The sequence below is a fragment of the Rhipicephalus microplus genome, chromosome 6 (assembly GCF_043290135.1).
Source record: "Rhipicephalus microplus isolate Deutch F79 chromosome 6, USDA_Rmic, whole genome shotgun sequence".
In the NCBI taxonomy this organism is placed as follows: Eukaryota; Metazoa; Arthropoda; class Arachnida; order Ixodida; family Ixodidae; genus Rhipicephalus; species Rhipicephalus microplus.
The window spans coordinates 13,124,494-13,149,663 of record NC_134705.1 but is presented as its reverse complement, the minus strand read 5'-3'; the positions used below and the strand labels follow the sequence as shown (position 1 = coordinate 13,149,663).

Sequence of the window (25,170 nt, the reverse complement as noted above, 5' to 3'; positions counted from 1 at the left end):
GATTTACGTTTCGGCCGTGCCCCGGGCGAAACGTATATATATATATATATATATATATATATATATATATATATATATATATATATATATATATATATATTTATATTTATATACCAAAAACAAAAGTGATGCTGGGTGCGGGTAAGATTATCCGTAGGGGAAAAGACGCACGTACGAAGTGATTTTATTGACGTTTCGGCCACGGGTCCGGCCTTCATGAGAATACAGTTTATGTCACGAGTGCTGTTCATATACATGTGCATATCAATGCGATACAAATATGAAAACCGGCATGAAAAGCGCTATACGGGCATATATACATGCAAGTCACAGAGTTTGAAAGGCACCTGATACACGAGTAAAAAGATATCGTTTCCATGATACTATGGAGACGATATCGGCACCTGATACGCGAGTAAAAAAATATCGTTTCCATGCGCGAGCACGTGGCGAGCACGTTGTTTACAAATAAAAAATAAAACGCATTAAAGATAAAGCAAATAACATGAACAGTAGTCCGTCCGGTAATAGCAAGGGGAAAAAAGGAGAAAAAATAATAAAATAATAGAAAAAATTACAAAGACGTTACAAAACTGCTACGTAATCAACCGATACAGACAATGTAGTGCGACTTGCTGAGCAAGGTTGAAAAGAGATGGACAGGGTGATACAGGTTACGCAGATAGACAACTAAGTTTTCCTACGTTTTCATTTAGACCAGATGCGACGGCGTCGAACTTCAAAATCAAATGCCAGCAAATTTAGGCCTCTCGTCTAATGAATCCGCCGCACTAGAGGCATTTGCATCTAAAAAGCATCGTGAAATTTACGTATTGAAAGTCAAGAAAATGTCGCGTGATGGTGTTTCGTGCCCTAGCCAGAACAATGCATGCAATTACGTCCCTTTGCAAACGAATCTGGTGCAAGCTTACCCCGATACTTCTTTGTCACCTTCCATTGACAAACATATCGTCAAGGAGCAGAACAATATAGTAAATATTTCGGACAATGTACTAACTGCTGAGGAGCGCAGTGTTCTGTTCCGCGGTCTAAATTTCTGTCCTGCCACAGGTGGACACAGTAAACTTAAATTACTGAAAGACTTGGATAATTTTGCCCGCAACTTACGCTTGCGCGAGTTTTTTCAGGACCGGCAAAATACAAATCGTTCCACAAGCGCATTACCTTCTGGAAAACGTTGGGTACCTCCCTCACAACGAGACAGATGCTTAGATATGTATATCAAAGCTCTACAATGAGACGTACTACAGTCGTATCGAAAGCAAACGCCGTTTTGCCGTAACCAATTCACCAGCGAAATGAAAGCACTAAATGTCTTGTCCTGTCGCAACGACATCATCATCAAGCCGGCGGACAAAGGTGGGGCTGTTGTCGTACTGAACAAGTCTGATTAGGAAGCAGTGCCCAAAGACAGCTCGCAGACACGAGTTTTTACAAGCGTCTGGATCATGGCCCCACTGAACAATTTAAATCTCTTGTCCAGAGCACTCTGCTAGAGCTTCTTGAAAACAAAAAGGTGCCTGACATTGCGATTCATTCTCTTATTCCCCTAAGTCCTGTTCCCGGTCGTTTTCACGTCTTGCCTAAAATACGCAAGATAAACAACCCCGGCCGTCCCATTATTTAAGTATAGGTACTGTCACAGAAAAATTGTCCAGCTCTGTCGATTCTATGGTCAGTAGTTTCCCAGCATCACTTCCGTCTTACGTAGGGGACACTACCGACTTTGTTTCTGGTATAATTGATCTGATTATTCCTCAAGGTTCTTTTTTTGGTCACATTAGACGTAGCGTCTTTATACACCAATATTGTGCATGTAGACGGAATAGCAGCAGTCGCCGGGTCCTATGAAGCAGCATCACCGGCTAAATTTATCGACAGCAACACATTAGCAGTATTGTTTAGGCTCATTTTAGAGCTAAATAACTTTCAATTCGATGGGCAACACCATGTCAAAGTTAGCGGCACGTCACTTGGTACGCGTATTGGACTCAATTACGCCAATATATTCATGCACCAGCTTGAAAGTGAATTTTCGCGAACCCGCGCGCTGATACCTTTTTATTATAAATGTTACATCGTTGACATTTTCCTTATTTGGCCGCATGGTGAACAGGAGTTGTTTTCCTTCATATCTGACTTTAATGATGCCCATCTATCAATATCATTTCCTCACACTTATTCCACATCAACGCTTAGTTTTCTTGATTTAGGCATTTCAGCTGTAAATGATGAGCAATCCACTGCTCTATACAGGAAGCCTACAGACCGGCAACAGTATTTGCACTGTGACAGTAGCCTTGTGAAACATTGCAAAACTAGCATCCGTTACAGTCAGGCCTTACGCTTTAAAAGAATCTGCTCAGAGCAATGAGAGTTTGAAAAAAAATTGCAGAACACTAAAGAAGGCTCTAGTCAAACAGAAATATCCACCGCAATTAATTGATGACGCAATAAAACGTGCCGACATGCATAATCGTAGAACGCTGTTGTGCGCTGCTAAAAACTCGACTCCCTCACCGCAGACAAACTTAGTCCTTACCCATTCTGCGTCAGTTTCGCGTGTTTTGAATGTGCTGAGAAAGCACCACAATATTCTAATGCAAAGTGAACGCTTAAGAACCATTTTCACCGAACCACTTAAAGCAGTGTATCGCAAAGCTAAAACTGTTCGAGACATACTCTCATCGTCATTATCGTTGAAAGCAGACAGTCCTGACACGATCGGGTGCCATCCTTGCCGAAAAGCGCGATGCAAAGTATGCCCGTACATGGACACACGTCAACAAGTCACCAGTACTGGTTCCAACTTTTCCTTAAAAATCAAAGGCAATCTTGACTGTGATTCTAAGAACGTGATATACATGATAGAATGTGCGCTATGTGAAATACAGTACATTGGTCAAACAGACGAGCCTCTTAGACTGCGTTTTAACAACCATAAATCTCATGCTAACACCTTGCCCCACTTGCCCATTTCAAGACACGTGCACCTACCTCCCTGACCACTCTTTTGAAAATCTACATGACACATTACTAGAATCTCGTTTTCGCACAAATTATGAGAGAGAAGCCCGTGAATCATTCCTCATCTATAAGTTCGACGCCATCGCATCTGGTCTAAATGAAAACGTAGGAAAACTTAGTTGCCTATCTGCGTAACCTGTATCACCCTGTCCATCTTTTTTCAACCTTGCTCAGCAAGTCCCACTACATTGTCTGTATCGGTTGATTACGTAGCAGCTTTGTAACGTCTTTGTGATTTTTTGTTAATATTTTATTATTTTTCTTCTTTTTCCCCTTGCTATTACCGGTCAGACTATTCTTCATTTTATGTGCTTTATCTTTTATGCGTTTTAGTTTTTATTCGTAAACAACGGGCTCGCCACGTGCTCGTGCATAAAAACGATATCTTTTTACTCGTGTATCAGGTGCCCTTCAAATTGTGTGACTTGCATATATATATGCCCATATATTGCCTTTCATGCCGGTTTTCATATTTTATCTTATTGATATGCACATGTATATAAACAGCACTCGTGCCATAAGCTGTATTCTGATGAACGCCGGATCCGCGGCCGAAACATCAATAAAATCACTTCGTGCGTGCGCCTTGTCCCCTACGGATATATATATATATATATATATATATATATATATATATATATATATATATATATATATATATAACAAAGCAGTGCTCATGCGCACTGATCAGAGCGATCTTGTGGTCCTTGGCTTTTCAGATAGCTATGGTCAGAACATAGCCGAAAATCAATACCTGTACCTTTTCTTGCAATTTTATATGGCTACCTAACTGAAAAGTTGTTATATGACAATTCGGCGAATAACTTAGACAGCACTACGTGTAAACGTATGTTTTAAATGACAGTCAAAGCGAAATGAGCAGTATACTAACTTATGCAAATTTACACAAGTCAAACTTTACCTTACAGATCCCTGAACTGTCAATATGGGCTCATTTAGGCGGAAGAATACCAGCTGCAATTCCAGGCAACATTAACCAACTGGATGCTAGGCGTAAAATGGTGGAAAGTTTTGTGCAGAGTTGCGTATTTGCCCATCACATGTTAAGTCCTTTAAGATACACAATAATTATTTCGAATAAAGTTGCAAGGCTTGTTCGCACGGATTCATCGAGTGACAAAGATAGCGCAAGGTAATGGGAAGGATCCAAAAAGAACACGGAGCAGCGCTGTGTGTCATCTTGTGTCCCCTTACCTTGAGCAAACTTTGCTCAAGGTAAAAAAATACTAAAATTTTCAAATACTTCCCCTAACTTTTGCTGGCAAGATAGAGGACCAACAGTTTCATTGTTACAGACAGAAACCCGAAGTTTTATTGTTGGCGAATTGCCCAGCAAAGCCGCTAACCTTGTTTTCCTATCAGTCACATTTTCTTCCATATTGTTCATTCTGATTAGTTCAGCTTGAACAGATGATACGTTTGGGAAAAATTGGGCAAAAACTAGTTATGGAAACTGTGAACGAGTGTTGTTTTGTACGCTTACGTTGCACGAGCGTAATATCTGTAATGGTGAAAGCCCTTGAAGGTTCCTCGCAATCCAAAATGTTGAGTCAGCCCTAAAAACGACGAAAATTCTCGTCAACAAATCTGAGATGCGAAGAGTGCCCGAAGTCTCCAACCAGTCTCGAATGACATTAGTTGTGATTCTTATAACATGATTCCGGTGACCAAACCATTGATGTTCAAACTAATATCCTTATAAATGTCTCTGTTGATGTCATCACTGCTTTAGAGATTGGGTCTAACGTTCCTCGTATCTGCCAGCGGAACGTTATCGTTTCGTCCACCTTTCTTTCTTCAGATTTACATTGCGGTTACTAACAACGCTTCCCTTGTCATCATTGCTATAGTTCTTCTAAACCAAAAACAAGCCTCTAAATGTACACTTCTTCCCTCCCTTTCCTGTGTGCTTTTTAGTAATATTATTGCTCTTTTTATTTTGGCGGTGCTAGGCGGGGGTCGCATAACAGCGCGACCCGTTGCAAAGAAAAAAAAAAGATAGCATCAACATCATCATTGCTCAAACTGATATATTTTATGTCCCATTGATTTAATCATTATGTATCGTCATATCGGAATAAGTGAAAGCCCCGGGCGTAGTTATATGACACTAAAGAGAAAATGAATTTTTTCACGCTACCAAAATACTCTTAAAAGTTAATATTTGGCCAACTTCTGTCTGGTTGGGGAGCAGATAACGTTGGAAAAGGGGTGCTAACCAACATACTCATTAAAAGTGAAAACACCCTTTACAGTACAAAAAAACGCTGACATTCCCGGTCCAACTCGCACCCTTCTTCAGTGGCGACTGTGGGGCTCCACAGTGTCACTTTGTTTTGACTTACAGCACCCTTTCAAATCACTGAGATCTTTCTTGTTACAAGAAGAATGCCAATAAGTTTCTGAAAATGACTTTCATTTTCCGCTCAAGAGCCCGGTCCTCCTACAGCAACTCAAGGTTGTCCAGAAGGCCTACGACGCGGTGGTGAGGCTAAACCTCTTCGTGCATACGCGGAAGCAGCCCGCGATCCTCCAGGGGGAGGGTAGTAGGGTTCAATCGCAGCACGTTTCATTTTATTCGGCAATGCGTTCGGGTTTGTTTCAAGTGCCAGAGACGCAAGGCTCTACCTCAACTTGCCATGGGACCCTTATTATTTTTGTCATGCCCATCTGACCATTCGACCCCGTCGGCCTTGAAATCTACGCTTCCTTTCTCAGAATTGCCGACGGTAAACATCGGATCATCGTCCACGTTTACCACCTCACGCGGTACACCGAAACTTCACCCGTTCCTTCATATACAACCAAGGACGTTGCCACTTTCATTCTGCACAATCTAGTCCTTTGTCATGGAGCACCTGGAGAGTTGCTAAGGGATCGTGGTCGTGTGTTCTTTTCCGACTTCATCACAGCGTGGCTGCGTGAGTGCCACTTCGTTCACCACACCGCAAGCCCCTATGATCTTACACGTCAACGCTTCAACAGCACTCTCGGTGACGTACTGTCTCGTCAGACAACTCGAATTAAAACTGAGTTCTACTGTTTATTACGTTCTCTTATAATTCAGCTCTTCGTAGCACTACTTGATTTTCCCTTTTTTTTCTTCTTTACGTAAGGGAATCTCCTTGCACGATAGCCACCAAAACTTGGTGGAGACTTGAAAAATCAGAGTCCATGATCGGAGGTTGTGGTCATCGTTCGCCGGTAGCTGGATCTGCCCGATAAAAATCTTTTCGCCAAGCAAGATCTCAACCTCCCTCGAAGTACAATACCCCCAGTTTAAACGTCTGATGGTGAAATTAACGTCAAGAGGGTTTGGCGTACAATTTATTCATTCAAATCAATTTATTGTTTCACTCGAGTGTCCCTTTAAAAAAGTTTGGTATTTTGACACAACAAATGCAAAAGATCTACCTAAATTGTTCATTTGCGTCAGAAATACGTGATCTTATAGTAACTCATAACAGCCGAGACTACCAAAAAATAAATATGCATGTGATTGAGCCCCCCGCGAAGTATGCAAACAGAGGGTAATGGGCATGACTATACGGGATAACATCTAGGATATATTACACTACACTTCAGGAGGTAGCCCTTAAGCAGAAAAGAAACGAGCGCTTTTTAAGAAGCCAAATAAAATCAAGTTAGCGTAGTTACTGAATTTGCACACTTTTTGTGAGAAGTTTATTCCTCGTAAACGCATTGCTAAGCAACTTTGTTCTTTGTAAAACATCTATAGTGAAAATGGCTAATTTCAATAGGTGACAAACTAATCCTGATTTCTTTTCACAATAGTTGGTTTACAAGGAATTAATACACAAAGGAATCAGTGAAGTAGACAGCACAAAGTCACTGAAGAAATTGCACTTAGCTGAGCTCATAATTAAGAAAAGAAACCGTTGAGACAAAGCAACACACATGCGCTCCTTCGTCTGCTTCAAACTACGAAAATTTGAGTTATTTTGTAGTGATTCTTGTTTTGTTGACCACGTTTATAAACAAGGCCAAGTGATCGGTAGATTTGTAGCGGTAAGGCACGTGCTTGGCACCAATTTGTGCGTACCGCAAGCCAACACCTTCTAGAACGACTATCTTTGCTTGAGTAACCATAGTAATTGTTGATGTTTAACTTCCCAAAGTAAGCATATTATTATAAAAGATGCCATTGTGTAGGTCTCCGAAAATTTCTACCACTTGGGATGCCTTAACGGCCACCTTAGCTAAATGAGCCTCAACCATTGTCACCTTCATCAAAATGCGACCACAGCGGCCGTGCTTTAGACTTTTAGCCATATCTTATTTAACACCATGTAAGTTCACAGGACCAAGTTCACGGCCACATTTCGAAGGAGGCCATCTTCTAGAAGCTCGTGTGCTCAGATTATTTATTTATTTATTTATTTATTAGAATACCCTCAGGGCCCGTAGGGCATTACAGAGGGGGCGGGTACAACATATATAACACACAAGAAAAAAGACAAAATAAAGAAACAAGTATAAGATGCGCAAATCAGGAAGGCAACATAAGTCAACTAAAAATGTATAAGAATTCAAGCACATACAAGACAAAGATAGATAATGGAAACTGCGTATAGTTACAAGCATTGCTGAGAAATTGCAGTCTTGAATAACAAAGGGTCTGTTATTGATACAACGGAAGAGGGAAGGTGGTTCCAATCGGCGGCTGTTTTCGGTAAGAAGGCTGCTGAAAAGAATTTGGTGCGGCAAAACGGAATGGCAACCTTATGCTGATGATCAATGCGCGATGAGTGGTATGACGGTTGTGAAATGAGGTCTCGCTTCATTGATGGATTGTGAAAAAATATCTTATGAAAAAAATGCAGTCGCGCCAGTTTCCTCCGGACAGTTAAATTGGGTAGGTCAAGGTTAGATTTCATTTCTGATATGCTAGCAGTACGGGAATAATTAGAACAAATGAACCGAACTGAGCGGTTCTGAACAGATTCTAACGCGTTAATTAAATTTTGCTGCACGGGATCCCATATAGCGGACGCGTACTCAAGCTTTGGGCGAATTAGTGATCGGTATAATAGAAATTTGAGGGACAGCGGAGTGCGAGAAAAGTTGCGGCGTAAGTATCCTAGCGTTCGGTTAGCGTTATTACAGATGTAGGTAACATGCGTGTGCCAAGATAGATTGTTGGTAATATAAACACCGAGGTACTTATATGAAGAGACATGCTGGAGGGGAACGGCGTTAATTCTGTAGGTACAGGGGGGAGAAATAGATCGCCGGGTTATTGACATGCATTTAGATTTGTTAGAGTTGAGAGTCATAAGCCATTTATTGCACCAGGTTGAGACAGTGTCAAGGTCTGACTGTAGAATTTGGTTATCATATTCATTGTTTATTTCGCGGTAAATTACACAATCATCTGCAAATAACCTTATAGCGGAGTTAATGCTGTCTGGGAGATCATTAATATATATAAGAAAGAGTAAAGGGCCTAATACGGAACCTTGGGGTACGCCGGATGTTACTTTAGAAAGAGGTGAGTTATAGCCATTAGTTGTTACAAACTGAGTGCGATTAGTCAGAAAGCATTCAATCCATTTAAGAATGTTCGGGTCAATGTTTAAGGTACTAATTTTCAGGAGGAGTAATTGGTGAGGTACTTTATCGAAAGCTTTTTGAAAGTCAAGAAAAATGCAATGCACAAGTGAGCCGCGATCTAAAGCCGATGCTATGTCATTAGTAAAATAAAGAAGTTGGGTTTCACATGAGTAACTTTTTCGGAATCCGTGCTGGTAGGGAGTAAAAAAAGAATTTGATTCTAGGAATGAGACAAGGTTGGAGTAAATTATATGTTCTAACATTTTACAAGGAACACTGGTTAGGGAAATTGGTCTGTAATTGAGAGGAGACTGTGTGTTACCAGATTTGTGCAGAGGGACCACCTTCCCCACCTTCCAGTCAAGCGGCAAAGTGGAGGTCTGAATAGATTGCGAAAAGATTAAGGACAAGTAAATTGATGAATACAATGCAGTGTTTTTTAGAAACTTTGAGTTGATTTCATCTACGCCACAAGAAGAGGATAACTTAAGCTTGTGAATTAAATTTTGCAAAATTAAATTATGAAGCACGTTAACCCCGCGTCGTCGAATTACCGCGCCCTCCACTACAGAATTTCTCTAATTCATGTCGCGTTCTTTTTTTTACACAAAACCAGCAACAATTATTATAAGAAGTATAACCACTTGCTGTGCAGCTAAAGAAGGCTAAGTAGCAGAAAAATGCTCGAAAAACACAGGCACAAGCTACCGTATACGCTACAAGTTAGTAACCTAGAACTGCCACACGCTACCATTTGACCCTGTTAGGTCATTAAATGTGTGCCAACCACTTGAGATCTGCCATCGGCGAAGCCTTTCGATCGCTAACGGAGACGTGCAACGCTGGGGCAGAGCAGAGTCGGCACTGGCTGGTCCAGGTTTTGCTAGGCACACGTTCACTTACATGCCCATGCACACAATGTTCACACGATCACATTGCATTTCACGTGTATTGGCTACGGCTTCGCAATCGCAGCACCAAGTACCTTATTTCTATAAATAGGCAGTTGGCCTGAGTTGCATGTTTCAGGCTTCATCTGGATTAGGTTGAATCGTAAGGTGCCCTAAGCTTGATTATGTAATTGGCGAAACTAGTACTATGATTGGGCTCAGCCTTAATTAGTATTAGACTAAGCTGCACACATTTTACCTTGCGCGGCATGACTAGGCATACAGGAATCTCAGCTCGGGCTAAGTAAGGTTTATTACAGTGTGATTTCGATAGCTTAGTTATGCGTAGCTAAATTTAGGCTTTACGATGCTCAACGTGGCTTTATAAACTTGGCTATGGTTACATTGGTTTAGCGTGCAACAGCTGTTTTAAATTTTGCTTGACGCCGCCACTGCAACAGCACGATCATGATTTCTTCCCTACGTCGCACACCGGACAAATGGCAAGCGTATCACCGATGCTCTAAAAAAGAAAAAAGAAAAGGATACGTTTGGCTGCCTTTTCAAAATTTTCGGTGCAGTCGGGGAGCTTTTCTTTTCTAATGTGATTCTTGAAGAGAAAAGAAAAGAAAAGTGAGCCCCGTAACTGTCTGCATCAGAGCACGACACCTCAACAGTTGCTCACGTAGGATGGGGGTAAGGAGGAATTAAAAGGACAGGATTGAAGGTATAGAGATAGAGAGGGAGAACGAGAGAGCGTGGCGCAGGAACAGTGACACTCAGAAGCAAGGAGAAGATAGGAAAGATGGACATGGTCACATGAGTCCGACAACGGGGCACCACTCAGCGAAAGCTATTGTCAGCGGCAGGAGATGGCGTAGAGCAAGCCAGTCGGCCAGAGCTGCGCTGTCATCGGAGATCGCGGGGGCACAACCTTTTCTTTTCTGCTACGTTGACCGATTCGTTGCAGTAGAATCGGGAAACGACTAGCCTCTTTATCGTTACAAGACGCTGGTCTTGTCTTTGTCTTTTAAACGCGAAGCATTTAAAACTGCTGGAACGCTTCTTTTCTCTCTTTTTGTCATGGCGCTTTTGTTTACACTGAAGGAGAATCCGACCCCAGGTGAAAGTGTGTAACTCTGAATCCAAAAGGTTCCAACTGACATTAACAGGCATCAACTGGTTTCAGTTGCCGTTCAACTGGTTTCAGCTGGGAATCAAATGGGGAGAGTTTGTCCCAGTTACAAGTGGTTCCAGTTAGTAGCTGGTGCCAGTTACAGCTCAACTTGTTTCAGCTGGGAACAGTTGATCCCAGTAACAAGTAGTTATAGTGAGCAGATGGCCCCAGTTACGGCTCAACTGGCCGCCAGCGGGGATTCTCACGAGTTGAACTAGACGCTGATAGTCCCATTTGAAAACCATAACCAGTTAAGCTGGAAGCAACTGGTTCGAGTAATTTTCTAACTGTAAGTGCGAGTATGCTTCTTCCCAGTCAAAGAAAAAAAACGTTGAAATCGATTCTGCATGGCGTCGAATCGTTGCACTTGAACAAACAGGCTTAATCCATTTTTTTCCCTTTACACACGGAAGTATACCAGATCTCTAGCCTACTAAGACATATCGATAAGAAAATGAGTGTCTCATGATTTGCGAATCAATTATTTTATTTTTTCTTATTATCATGTTTACGATTATCATGTTTGCACCAGTCACATACCTTCGTCATCCATTGGCGTCACGTAATACAAAATTTGGCATATGTGAAGCTAGCGAAACGGCGACGAGCGCATCATCAGTGTGGCATGTACTCATGTTACATGACACGCATGTCGTGATTATCACGTTTGAATGTGTCATTTACTTATTTCATCTGTTCGCGTCGCGTAATACCCAATTTCATACGTGTGAAGCGTGCGAAAGGGCCACGAGCGCATCATGAGCGTAGCATGCAGTGATGTTTTTGCATGACACTCATCTCATGTTTATCTTGTTTGCACCAGTATCATATCTTCATCATCCATTCACTACTGTAAAACCAAATTTGGTAGAAATAAAGCTAGCGAAACGGCCGCAAGCGCATCATGACCATGGCATGTAGTCATGTTGTTACATGGCATGCATGTAATGATTTTCATTTAGGGTCTGCCGCTTGTGTTCGCTATGCAAATCATGCCATACCATACCAGTTTTGCAACATGCCATGTGAACAAAACCACCTCAAGAGCTGCAGAAACATGTAATGTAAATCATGACATTCATGACATACGTGTTATAATTTTCATGATTTGACTAGTTAATGGTTATGTGGAGTTTAACATCCCAAAATCACCATATGATTATGAGACGCCGTAGTGGAGGGTACCGAAAATTTCAAGCACCTGGGGTTCTTTAACGTGCACCCAAATCAGAGTACATGGGTCTACAGCATTTCCGCCTCCATCGAAAATGAAGCTGCCGCAGCCGGGATTCGATCCCGCGACCTGTGGGTCAGCAGCCGAGTACGTTAGCCACCAGACCACTGCGGCGGGGCCATGTTACGACTGGTCAATTATCTTCTACATACAGTCATGTTATGCCACACCAAGTATGGTATCGATACTATTATGCAAACGGCGAGGAGAGCTAAAAGTCGTAGGCGGATAGATAGATAGATAGATAGATAGATAGATAGATAGATAGATAGATAGATAGATAGATAGATAGATAGATAGATAGATAGATAGATAGATAGATAGATAGATAGATAGATAGATAGATAGATATGTTCAAAGTCGCTAAGAAATGCTTTCCATTTCAAAAGGCCGTAAGTGCAGCGATTGCCACTAAAAACACGCATGAATTTTTAAACAGCTCTAAAAATGGACAACTAGGTCCATCTAACAAAAAGTCCATCTAGCGGACAACAAATCACGCCTTTATTGAGGCGTTGATCAATCAAATAACAAACGCTAGATATTGTGCTCCCATCTGTGAGGCATTGTCAGACTCCTTATGGCCTCCGAAATGGCGAGCGCGTGGTTTGTATGTTGGAGGCCAAGCAACCTTTGCTTTAGATCAAAAACCTGTATGTACTATTCGCGCGTGCCTGTGTGTTTGTGTGCCATGTGTGAGATATTGTGGAAAACATCTCTCGACTACAGAAGAGTACCGTTCTAGCAGAGGGAAGTGGCCACACTGCACAGTCTTGCTTATCAATCAGCAACGAGCCACGCCTACGCGCAGTTCATAATTAATACAGGACCATGTGACTATGTCACTGTACAAAATTTTCATAAAGTTGCTATAAAAGTGCTATTAAAAGTGTACCATTACTATAGATACGTTGCGCTTGCACGCGCGCGCGTGTCTGTGCGTGTGCGTGCGCGCGTGTGTGTGTGCGCGTGTAACAAAACATAATATTAAGTATGCACTTAGGGGTTGAAGGGCGCACTAGGGGCCGAATTTCGCTGTCTCATTCCCCTCTTAAAGGCGAAGCTGGTGGTTATCCGAATTTTTTTCTCAAAAACCACTATATATGTAAAAAGTTTGGCTTTTTTTGTTTCATTTCATTCTTCTCTTCTTGCGATCGAACTGAAGTTACTGCTGCATTTCTGCTCCCGACAACTTCGCAGTTTTCTTAGCAAAGAAGGTAGCTTCTGTTGTTATTTATTTTAGGTAAAATTGCCGAAAAGTAGTATTTTACGTACGTATACCAATCTAGCTTAGCAGCTTCTCATGGGATATTTTATTGTGGTTAAAAATCAGACTTGCGCTTTTTGAAGTTGTTTTGATAATGGGGATATTGTAACGAGGTTTATTTCGTGATATTGTCAGTTCAAGAAGAAAAACAAGCTTATTTTATGTTTTGTTCAAAACAATATTGTGCCAAAGAATTTATTAATGACTACAGTCAGCGAGTAAATGACTTTTTTGTTTTCTTGCTCTTCTGGCTTATTTTCTCATGTCTTCTGTGTCTTTACTGGCAACATACTGTCGATTGCAGCCGATATAACCCAATCATACCACAGTGTTGTACCTCGGTGATATGCCAAACGGCGCTGAGAAAGTTTACTTGAGCCATGGCTGCGTCTTTGAAGATTGGAAAAGTTTGAAAAGTGGCAGGTTTGAGGGTTTCCATTCCAAGGAACATGAGCCATTCCGTTCTCTACCAGTGCCTCGCTTCCTGCGCATTTTGTGCATGCGAAGCTATTCGTATTAACATAGGTCAGTGTAGTCATTGTCGCTGCAGGTAACATTTTCTTCTATCAGCGACACGGAACGAGGACAAACCTTACTTGCTAAGTGTTCGCGCACGCGCTCCCGTTTTCGTTAGCAGCAGCAACTTGTAGATTTCGAATTGTACAGCGCTTCAATAAGCAGTGTCGTTGGTTTGTAAACACGAGGGTATAATTTGCTGCCGCAACCAAATCAACAAAGATGCAAATAAAATAAACATAAATGCATAGAACTCCGTCCCCAGGGAAACTTCCTAGGCCACCCCCAGAATTTGGATGGTAGGTTGTGTTTCACCGAGAATAAATAATTAACATAGGTGTTTTGCAGGCCTCCAGCAAGTGCCCCCACCAAAAAGAAATTGTGTGCCTCACACACACGAGGCAACTGCACATGGTTAATACCACGTGAGTACAAGTGTGTGTAAGTGAGAATGTATTAGAAGGCAGAGAGGTTGGCCTGAGCTAGCTCGCTCTAGCCTGCTACTCTACATAGGAGAAATAGGAAGAAGGAAGGAAAGAGAGATGAAGAATGATAATAACGACGAGAAGAGGTGATGAGTATGTACAGTAGCCACTTAGCATAGTACCCTACAGTCTAGTATCTAATCCAGTGCTTTTGATAAAGTCTAAAACAGCCTTAGTAGAATAAAGTGCACCATGTGCCTAAGTAGCCAGAATTCTTTTTTATAGGCCTACTAAGCTCAGAAAAATGACCAACATCAATCTTTTGAAAGTTTGCTTGAGGCGGAAAGCTCAAGTTCTGATCGATCTGAGATAAGGGGCCTTAGTTGCTCGTCAAAACTCGAAAACTTGGTCCTTTTGGCTAAATCAAAACGTGCATGTGCAAGGCACTGGATTTTCTTAACGAAGGTTCAATGAGAAAAAAACTGCCATCTGTCCAGAAGACTTTGCTAGAGCAGCGTACGAGCGCCCAGAACTACCGTTCGTAAACCTACTCTGCGCGTAATGATGGTGCCAAATTGCTAACAGAGCGAGGGTAAGACCACGAAGTGCGATCTGCTCGGCTACTCAAATTGGTGAACGTCATTCTGTAACGCTTCATACGAAGCGTTTTTCTTCGACTTTACCAATGAGCCGGGTTGTGCAACGTATCTTGAAATTTCTTTTGAACAATTTTAGCTTGCTAGAACCTGATTGATTGATATGTGGGGTTTAACGTCCCAAAGCCACCATATGTATATGCTAGACGCCGTAGTGGAGGGCTCCGGAAATTTCGACCACCTGTGGTGCTTTAACGTGCACCCAAATCTTAGCACATGGGCCTACAACCTTTCCACCTCCATCAGAAATGCAGCCGCCACAGCTGTGATTCGAGCCCGCGACCTGCGGGTCAGCAGCCGAGTGCCTTAGCCACTAGACCACCGCGGCGGGGCTTGCTAGAACCTTTCGAGCCAGTTTGGAGTGTTGGCAAGCGCAGAGACCAAGCGGTGAGATAAGCTTTGAAAGCGTTTCAACCCGAATCAATGGGCCCACATGCGTCAGTGACACATCAATTGTATCGTATCAATCTGAGGCATCTGTTTTTTTACGGAGAGCTTACGTGTCAAGATGTTAACATCGCATTTTCAAGCCACTGCACATGCGCGTAACTTTTTGTCCTTTCCAGAAAATTTACCGATCATAACCAGTTCGTAATTTGGAGCGCCTCTGTCTCTTTCATCTGTCTTATCTTTTTTGATGAGCTAACTTTGCGCCAAATTAGTATGTTTAGGATACTCAGGCCCCAACTAGCCCAAGTTTTTCAATATATGTAAGAGATACTCCCAAGAAAAAAATTTAGTTCGTACCTTGCTGGCACGCAGTGGTTGGGCGGTGGATTTCCAGGTGGTGGTTGCGGGGACTCTTGCGGCCTCCAGTGTCCGTCGGGCACCATGGATGCCGACGCCGAGTGGCTGAGGGGCGCCACTGAGAAACGAGGCCTCTCGGGCTGCCTGACCCGAGGTCGTGGGATGCGAGACTCGGCGCACCCACTACGACCTCCCAGGCTGTCGTCACCATCGTCCACACCGATGGTGGGCTTCATCTGCGCAAAAGTTGTACTAAGATTTTCGTTGCACACTCTCACCAGTTTTCCTAGTCCTACTTAAAGTTGTGGCTATAATGACATCCACAGGAAGCTCAAAAGATAATGCATAGCTTTGGAGAAAGAAAAACAAATGCTTGAAGAACAGCTATAGCTTAAGCCAAAGCCTCGACAAGTGGTCTTACGAAGATGCATTGCTGGCAGTGACACCTACTTTTCAAGCATTTCATCACCTCTACAAAATGAAGTAGTGCCTAGTCATAGGCTTATGGAAATTGCCGTTTGTGGCTTCAGGGTTGCTGCAGCAGCAGCCTTCGCACAGCTAAGGTCTCTCTTGCGCCACACGCTGCTTATGTGAAGACCGACATATAGTCGACTAGCTGTTATCACAAAGAAGAGAGCGAAATACATTCGACGTGATGATAAGCCTAATTCCCTACTTCAGGACCAACTTGTAAAAGCTTAGCATAAATGCGGAGGACTTCTTTGCGTACTGCAGGTACGTTTAGCATCCGCCCGCCCGCCCGTCCGTCCGTCCGTCCGTCCGTCCGTCCGTCTATCTATCTATCTATCTATCTATCTATCTATCTATCTATCTATCTATCTATCTATCTATCTATCTATCTATCTATCTATCTATCTATCTATCTATCTATCTATCTATCTATCTATCTATCTATCTATCTATCTATCTATCTATCTATCTATCTATCTATCTATCTATCTATCTATCTATCTATCTATCTATCTATCTATCTATCTATCTATCTATCTATCTATCTATCTATCAAGCCGCCTACGACTTTTCGCTCTCCTGGCTGTTTGGATAACGGTATCTATACCAAAATTGCTATGCCATAGCATAACTGTACGACGAGCATACCTGACTAGTCATAACATGAAAATTATGACATGTATGCCATGGTTTACATTTCATGGTCTTGCTACTCTTGCGGTGGTTTCGTTCTCATGTATTGCAAAACATAACTGACATACCCTAACGTGGAAATCATGACATGCTTGTCATGTTAGTCAGGACTACACGCCACGCTCATGGTGCGCTTGCGGTCGCTTCGCCAGCTTCACATATACCAAATTTAGTAATACGAGACATGAAAGATGATGAAGATATATGACTAGTGCAAACATGATGATCCTGACATGGGTGTCATGTAAAAACATGACTACATGGTACGTTTGAATGCGGCAGTGGCTGTTTTAGCTAGCTTCGCATATATCAAGCTTAGAATTACGGGACGCGAACGGACGATGAACGTTATTGATACGTCCAAACATGATAATCATTTATTGCTTGTCATGTAAAACATATAACTACATACTACGCTCATAGCGCGCTTGCGACTGTTTTGCTAGTTTCACATGTACAGAATCTGGTGTTACGGACGTTAATGGATGACTAGGTATATGACTGGGGCAAATATGATATTCATGACATGGGTGCCATGTGAGAACGTGACTACTTGTCACGCTCATGATACGCTCGCGGCCGTTTCGCTAGCTTCACATATATCAAATTTGGTATTACAGGATGTGAACAGACGACGAAGGTTATTAATACGCGTAAAAACAATAATCTTGACATGCTTGTCATGTAAAACATGCGCACATGCTATGCTCATAGCATGCTCGGGGCCGTTTTGCTCTCTTCGCATATACTAAATTTGGTATTACGGGATGCGAACGGACGAAGAAAGTGTTTGATACGTCCAAACATGATAATAATGACATGCTTGTCACGTAACACATGACTTCATGCCTCGCTCATAGCGAGATGATGGCCGTTTTGGTAGCTCCACATCAACGCCTCCTAGGAAAAAAAATTCGGCAGATCCCACGTACCTGGGAATCGACGTTATGCGAAGCATGCGGAGGGAAGGTGACCCTGTTGCAATATTTTGTATTGAGCGACACGTCATGAAATGACACTAAATATATGTACAAATGTTGCACGCACAGACATGCGTTAAAGAGTTTCAGATGTTTATATAAGCAGTTGTTTGCACTTGCGCAAAGATGCCAACTGAAACACGCGTATTAGCAACACCAGAAGGGGATATGAAGCGCTGATGCTCGCGATGACGCTAGCGCTGGACACTGCTACATAAATCAACTTCAGCACATAGCAACAACCACAACTGACGTTAACCCGACGTGACGGCTGTGTCAACGAATTACATATGTATTATTTATAAAATTGAATAGGCAGCCATGCAACCACTAATGACGTTTCACAAAGATTAGTGCCGATTTGATAAGTCTTCCTGAGAGCTGGCGTAGCTATGTGGTAAAATGCTTCATTGCCACGCAGATTGCTTGAGTTCGATTCCTGCTCAGACTATGACATTTGTTCTTTGCATTCGTCGGGTAGACGCTACCGATGTCAGGTATTTCTTAACGCTTGCGCGTTAAAAAATTTGGCAGATCCCATGCACCTGGAAATCGACATTATGCGAAGCATGCGGAGGTAAGGTGACCGCGTTGCAATTTTATTGTGTCCTGAAGTGACGCTAAATACATGTGCATACTTCCATGTACAGACATAGGTTGAAGAGTTGCAGATGTTTATATAGGCAGTTATTGGCAGATGCACAACGATGCCAACTGGAACATACGCATTAGCAACACCATAAGCTGGCATGAAGCGCTCATGCTCGCGAGGATGCTGGCCCTCAACACTGCCACATAAATCAACTTCAGCGCATGGCAACTAACCAAAATAACGTTAACCCGACATGACGGATATATGAAAGCAGCACATGTGTAATGTTTACAAAATTGGGTAGGCAGCACTGCAACCACTATTGACGTATATCTCTTAAAATATATTTTTCAGCGTTACTGCCGTGATTGTTTTTTTTAAATGCTTTACCAACTAGCCCACCAACAAGTACTTTTACAAGGTATACGTGGTTTTGCTGCGTTGTGACAAGCGATGACGAACGCGCTCATACGACCGCCCTTTCAAATTTGAAAGAATTGAATGAACGTCACCTCGACGACCACAGGCACGTGGAGTATTCCACCCCAGCGTTCGCCGGGGTGCCTGGCGCGGCCGTTGACCACCAGTCCGGCCGAGTTGCAGCGCTGAACCTCGCGCGAAGCGTCCAGTGAGCCCTGCTCAATCATGGATTTTGGCCGGCGCCGCGCCAGTACGCTTCGTCTGGCCACCGGAATTCGCGAAGGAAGCTCGTCGCTGCTGCCGACCTGCAGAGACACAGTGGTGCGTCATGCACTGCGTTCCATTTTTGGTGCCGGCCCGCACCCAACGTTTGTGTAAATGGAAAAAAGGAGTCTACTATTAACAAAGACGACACGCCGTGCCAATGCCACCCCCCCCCCCACACACACGCGCACGCACGCGCACTCGCGGATACACACACACACACACACACACACACACACACACGCGCGCGCGCGCGTGCACACACGCACACACGCACGCACACACACACACACACACACACACACACACACACACACGCACGCGCACACACGCACGCACACACACACACGCACGCACACACACACACGCACGCACACACATACGCACACACGGACGCACACACACCCACACACACAAACACACACAAACACACACACAGAAACACACACACAAACACACACACACACAAACACACACAAACACACACACGCGCGCGCACACACACACAAACACACACACTCACGCACGCAAGTGCACACACACACGCACACACACACAAACACACACAAACACACACAAAAACACACACACGCACGCACGTGCACACACACACACACGCACGCACACACACACACACACACACACACACACACACAATACAAAACACTGCACTTAACCGAATGGCAACATGAGGAAATTCGAATGCATTTGGTGCACCCGATGAGTGTGCGATAATTTAATGAAGAGAGATGACAGTGTGCACGTAAGCGTCTTTTATTCATACGTCAGCACTTTTTCGTGTTATCGTTGTACTTGACGGCCACAATCACCGGCTTGTGGTCGCTGAAGCGCATGGTCAAAAGGTATTTGAAAAGCATACGCGCGGCACAGTTTTGCGTAAAGACCAGATCAATGCAACTCCTATGAATGGTAGCGGGGCGCGTGTTGTCGGAGGCGGCAGGGGAACACTGCATAGAGTGCTTGGTCTGCAAGTACTCCACCAGGAATTCGCAACTCATCCTGCGCACGCCAACGTTGAAGTCACCAACCAGGACATTGGGATCAGAAGGTTTAGAGTGCACATGCACGCTTTCCATAGCCGCGTCCAGCTTCGCGGCAACGGCGCCCCGAGTGAGGTGCACGGTCACCACAAAGACATCGTCTCCGGTGTAGACAGAGAGTGTATCTCTCGCGGCAACGATGGACCTTTTCTACGGAGAGCTGTTGCACGATAGTACGAAAGCTAACGTCACAGCCTCGGCAGTGCATTTATTGGGTGGTCACGCACGCTAACACAAGCCCAGAGAGGGCTATGGCGGTGCCCAGAACGCCTTGAATGAAAAGGTCTATACCTAGTGTTATCGTGGCCGTGAGGAATTCGACTTCACCGACTTCCATCCCCATGGATGGATGGCCCGATATGGCTGTACCCTTTAGATCGGGTGGTGGCTAACGCCACCAAGCTGTAATACTTAGTAAACAAAAAAACTAGATTCACTTTTTTCCTTTAAATAGTGAGGTTGCCCCGCCGTGGTGGCTAAGGTACTCGGCTGCTGACCCGCAGGTCGCGGGATCGAATACTGGCTGTGGTGGCTGCATTTCCGATGGAGGCGGAAATGTTGTAGGTCCGTGTGCTCAGATTTGGGTGCACGTTAAAGAACCCCAGGTGGTCGAAATTTTCGGAGCCCTCCACTACGGCGTCTCTCATAATTCTTTATTCGTTCTTTATTCGAATCACCTTACCCATCGAAGTAAGTACTCCATACTCGGAGTTGACGTCAAGGTGGCCTTCGATAACGTCAGCCACGACGCGATCCTCAACAACCTCGAAGGCGTTGGCTGCGGCATTAGAACCTACACGTATGTCAGAAACTTCCTGACAGACCGTACAGCAACTGTGGGCATATGCAACATCCGCAGCAAAAGCTTCCAACTACCGAAAAAAGGAACGCCGCAGGGTTCGGTCATCTCGCCGTTACTTTTCAATGTGGCTATGATCAATCTGCCAAAAATTGTCGACAGAATACCTGATTTACGGCACGCGATCTACGCTGATGACATCACGCTCTGAACCAGGGCTTCGAACACTGGAAGACAAGAGACCTGCCTACAAACCGCCATAGATGCCATCGAACGGTATCTATGAGACTGTGGTCTCTACTGTGCCTCCGAGAAATCCGAGCACCTCGTCCTCAAAGCGAGAACAAAAGGCAGACCCACTCTATACGATGAGCCCGACCCTAGCGTAACGCTGAAAGGGACCTTAATTCCAAAAGTCGAGACCCTGCGAGTGCTTGGAGTTCACATCTACAAGAATGGATCGGGAGCTGCCACCATACCGAGACTCCAACGGACACTATCACAACTCACGCACCTCGTCAAGAGGATCACGAATCAACGAAACGGACTCAAAGAGCACGACACTCTACGTATATTGCAAGCTCTGTTCACCAGCCGCATTACGTACGGCACGCCGTACCTAAAGTTGAAAACCGCTGAAATTGAAAAACTTAATATCATGATAAGAAAGGCCACTAAAGTTGCCCTGGGACTTCCGCCAATGGCCTCTACCACACGTCTCCTAAAGATGGGCGTCCACAACACGTGGCAAGAGCTCATTGAAGCGCATAGGAATAGTCAGCTGGAGAGGTTCAAGCTGACGCCCACGGGGAGGTCGGTGCTCCGGTACCTCAACTACAGCGACACGTTCATCGCCGATGCAGACCGGAAAAAGCGCATCCCGCTGTACATTAGAGAGTCGCTGTCCATCGCACCTATTCCACGCAACATGCATCCTACTTTCCACAAAAGTAGACGCAAGGCTAGAGCTAACGCTATTCGACGCAAGTTCAAGCAAGACTCGGACGCCCGCTACACTGACGCAGCCAAGTATCCGCATAGAAACGCGTACGCTGTCAGCGTCGTCGATTCTCAAGGCCGAGAATTAGCGTCAGCCACTGTCAACGCACTCAATTCAGACGCCGCAGAAGAATCGGCAATCGCTCTAGCAACCACAACATGTACAGACGCCGCGGTGATTTTCACCGACTCACAAGCCGCCTGCAGGAATTTTGCTAAGGGCCGTATCTCAGCCAATGCCATCAATATTTTGAAACGGCGAAGCACTCCACTCCAATACACTGGTGTATTATGGGTGCCAGGACACGAGGGTCTGCAGGGAAATGAAGCGGCCCACGCCGCTGCCCGCGAGCACGTCAGCCGGGCTGCCCCCTGCCCACAGGACATTCGATCCGTCGTTGAAGAGACGGAAGTTCTTCAAAACACCTACTCGTCGTTACTCCAGCATTACAGGCTGGAGCGACGAGTATACCCTCCACCACACAAAAAACTTACAAAAGAGGAAAGCGTAATAGTGAGACGCCTGCAAAGCAGCACGTACACACATGGGGCCCTAATGCACCGTCTCTACCCAACGAGATATAGCTCTATGTGTCCGCTTTGCAACGTACCGGACACCCTGGCGCACTTGCTTCTTGCATGCCAGTGTATTACCGGACGTAATCTGCAACAACACATGACTGATAACGAAGCAGGACGGACGAACGAAGACCTAACCGAAACGTGGGAGGCGAAGCTCGCCCTCGAGGACCTGGAAGAGCAACAACAACTCGTCGCCAGGGCCAAGAGGGCAGTAGAAGCCAGAGGGTTCCTGGACTAAGGAGCCCTCCCACCTCAGGGTGACATCGGGCATTGCTCGGAACACTGTTTCAAAATAAACGTTTACTTCTCTCTTCTTTATTCGAATTATACCTGCAGCGCCAGAAGGCGTTATAGCAGGGGGGTTACAGATTCGAAAGAAACAAATTTTCATTTAAAGCAGACACTTGTACACTTGTGAGCCATTTCCACTCATGTATTGTTCTGACAAAAAAAGAATTTGCAAAAATTCCAGTCCTGGGACGGTATTCCCTCAGTTTAAAAGGATGATCAATTCAATCATATGGTGGTTTTGAGACGTTAAACCCCACAAATCAATCAATTAAATAGTGAGGTCGAGGACTCGTATTTTGCAGTGAAGGGTTTATGTTCACTCGTGCCTTGAATTAAGCCACCAATCAGATAACCTCCTTCTAGTTAATTCGACCTGCTTAAGTTTATTTTGCCCTGCCGGTCCCGAAACCCCAGTGCTTTGAAAAAACTCTGCGCCATCATCCTGAACTATATAGGGTGAAAGCCTTTACAGAACATTATCAAATGTTCGGCAGTTTTCTCCTCCTCTCCGCACGCACTGCATACCGTGTGTACCCCTTCGTATTTGGCTCGATATGTCTTGGTTCGCAATACTCCCGTCCTGGCCTCAAACAGTAGAGAACTACCTCGAGTAGTATTATAGATCCTTTCCTTGGCAATTTCCTGCTTAGAAGTTCGATATATCTCTAGTGCGGACTTCTTAGTCATGCCAATTCTCCACATATCGGTCTCAAGTTCCTTCACCTTCTTCTTAACCGATATTTCTTTTTGGTTTGGTCCCGTGCTGTTTTTCAAAAATTCAATTAAAATTCAATTTAAAAAATTCAAATTCAAATTCAAAATTCAAGAAAGTTCAATTTTAAAAAAGTCAAATTTCTGGTCGCTTCCTTCATTTTGTATCAAAATTCTTCATGTACATGTAGCTGAATACCTTCTTAGCCCAATGCTCCTCCCCTATTTCTCTCAATCGCTTCTCAAATTTTATCTCGCTGCTAGCTTCCCTGCCCTCAAATGATGTCCATCCCCTATCACCTTGTACTCCCTGATTTGGTGTATTCCCGTGAGCTCCTAAGGCAAGCCTACCTATTCCACATTGCTTAATTTCTAATCTTGCTTGAACCTCTGATCTTATGCACAAGATCGCATTGCTGAACGTCAGACCAGGAACCATGACCCCTTTTTATATTCCTCTCACAACATCATAGCTATTGTAATAACACAGTGCCCTGTTTATCATTACTGCTGCGTGCCTGTTACATTTAGCCGTCACGTATATTTCGTGTTCCTTTAGGTACTCGGTCCCATCGCTTATCCATACGCCTAGATATTTGTATTTATCTGTTATCTCTAGCGTGACTTGTATTTTTTTGCTCACTACCTTCAATATCATTAAAAATCATGACTGCTGATTTTTCATTAATGAATCTGAAATCTAACCTATCTCCTTCGTTACTGCAGATGTCCACCAATCTCTGCAAATCTTCCTTGTTGTCGGCCATTAGCACTATATTATCTGCGTACTTCAATGCTGGTAGTGCCTGTTCAATGAGTTTTCCTTGTTTGACAGAAGAAAAGTTGAAGCCAAGTAAACTTCCCTCTAATTAGGCTTGTACGCCTTGTTAGTACATCATGAATAACAAAGGGACAAATGACACCCCTGCCTAAGCCCCCGTTCTCCCTCTGTGTGCTTGGATACCTGTTTTTCCCACTTTATAACTACCTTGTTACATTTGTAGATATACTTTAAAAGATTAGTCACTCCATCTTTCCCTCCTAGTGTGTCCAGTATTCCCCATAAATCTTCTTGAATAACGCTGTCGAGAATCGTGTACACGATTCCCGACAACTTGAGCTCCGCAAATTGCTTGTTTCGCGTACTTTTTCACCGCTTTAAACGATTAAGCAGGTGACTCGATAAAACAATCATAACACCTGTCGCTCCGTGTTTTACAAATAACGCAAGCAAACGAAAATTTTTGGCATTTTTATACGTAGCTGTGCGATTCGGTGATCTTAGAAACTACGCAGCACTGAAAAACGGCGCTGTGCCACACAGACACCGCTAACGGTCCTTAAAAACGTACAACACAGGACACAATCACAATAGCAACGAAAAAGTACTACCGCACTTAGCGGGATCGCCTCGCCGGACTGCTTGTGAGGCTATGGTTGTGGCGTCAGTGGTGTGGCTGTGCGGCGGTCGCAAGGACCCGCACGGCCGTAAAGTTGGTTTCCCCTAAAATGGACGTTTTTTGCACACGTGAGCGCAATCGGCGTATGGGGACGTGAGCGGCGAGTTCCATCAGTGGTGCAACTACCTAAAGGTAGCATATAGAGTGACTCTAGCTGCTCCTAAATTCCCTTGATCTTGGGAAAGTAATGATACTCTCCTTCGCGCGCGCGTTTCCTCCTCGATTTTTTTTGCCCTCTTGTTGTATGCACGCCACGCGGCGCCATTTTTCTCCGACGCTCCTGCGGGCTCGC

At 44.1% G+C, this 25,170-nt stretch overlaps 1 protein-coding gene across 3 annotated transcripts in view; it reads right to left on the bottom strand.

The window, feature by feature from the left end:
• Asator (tau-tubulin kinase asator) overlaps window positions 1-25,170 on the bottom strand; it is a 396,184-nt gene that overhangs the window by 16,923 nt on the left and 354,091 nt on the right. For 2 of the 3 annotated variants that reach the window (XM_075865820.1, XM_075865819.1), the window contains exons 11-13: window positions 18,804-19,016; window positions 15,556-15,791; window positions 9,999-10,143 (exon numbers count right to left, since the gene is read on the bottom strand). In XM_075865820.1, coding sequence (XP_075721935.1) covers window positions 10,014-10,143; window positions 15,556-15,791; window positions 18,804-19,016 — 579 coding nt within the window. In that variant the 3' untranslated portion in view covers window positions 9,999-10,013. Of the gene's footprint in view, window positions 1-9,998; window positions 10,144-15,555; window positions 15,792-18,803; window positions 19,017-25,170 lie in introns of those variants that run through there. The other variant, XM_075865818.1, reaches the window with a different exon arrangement.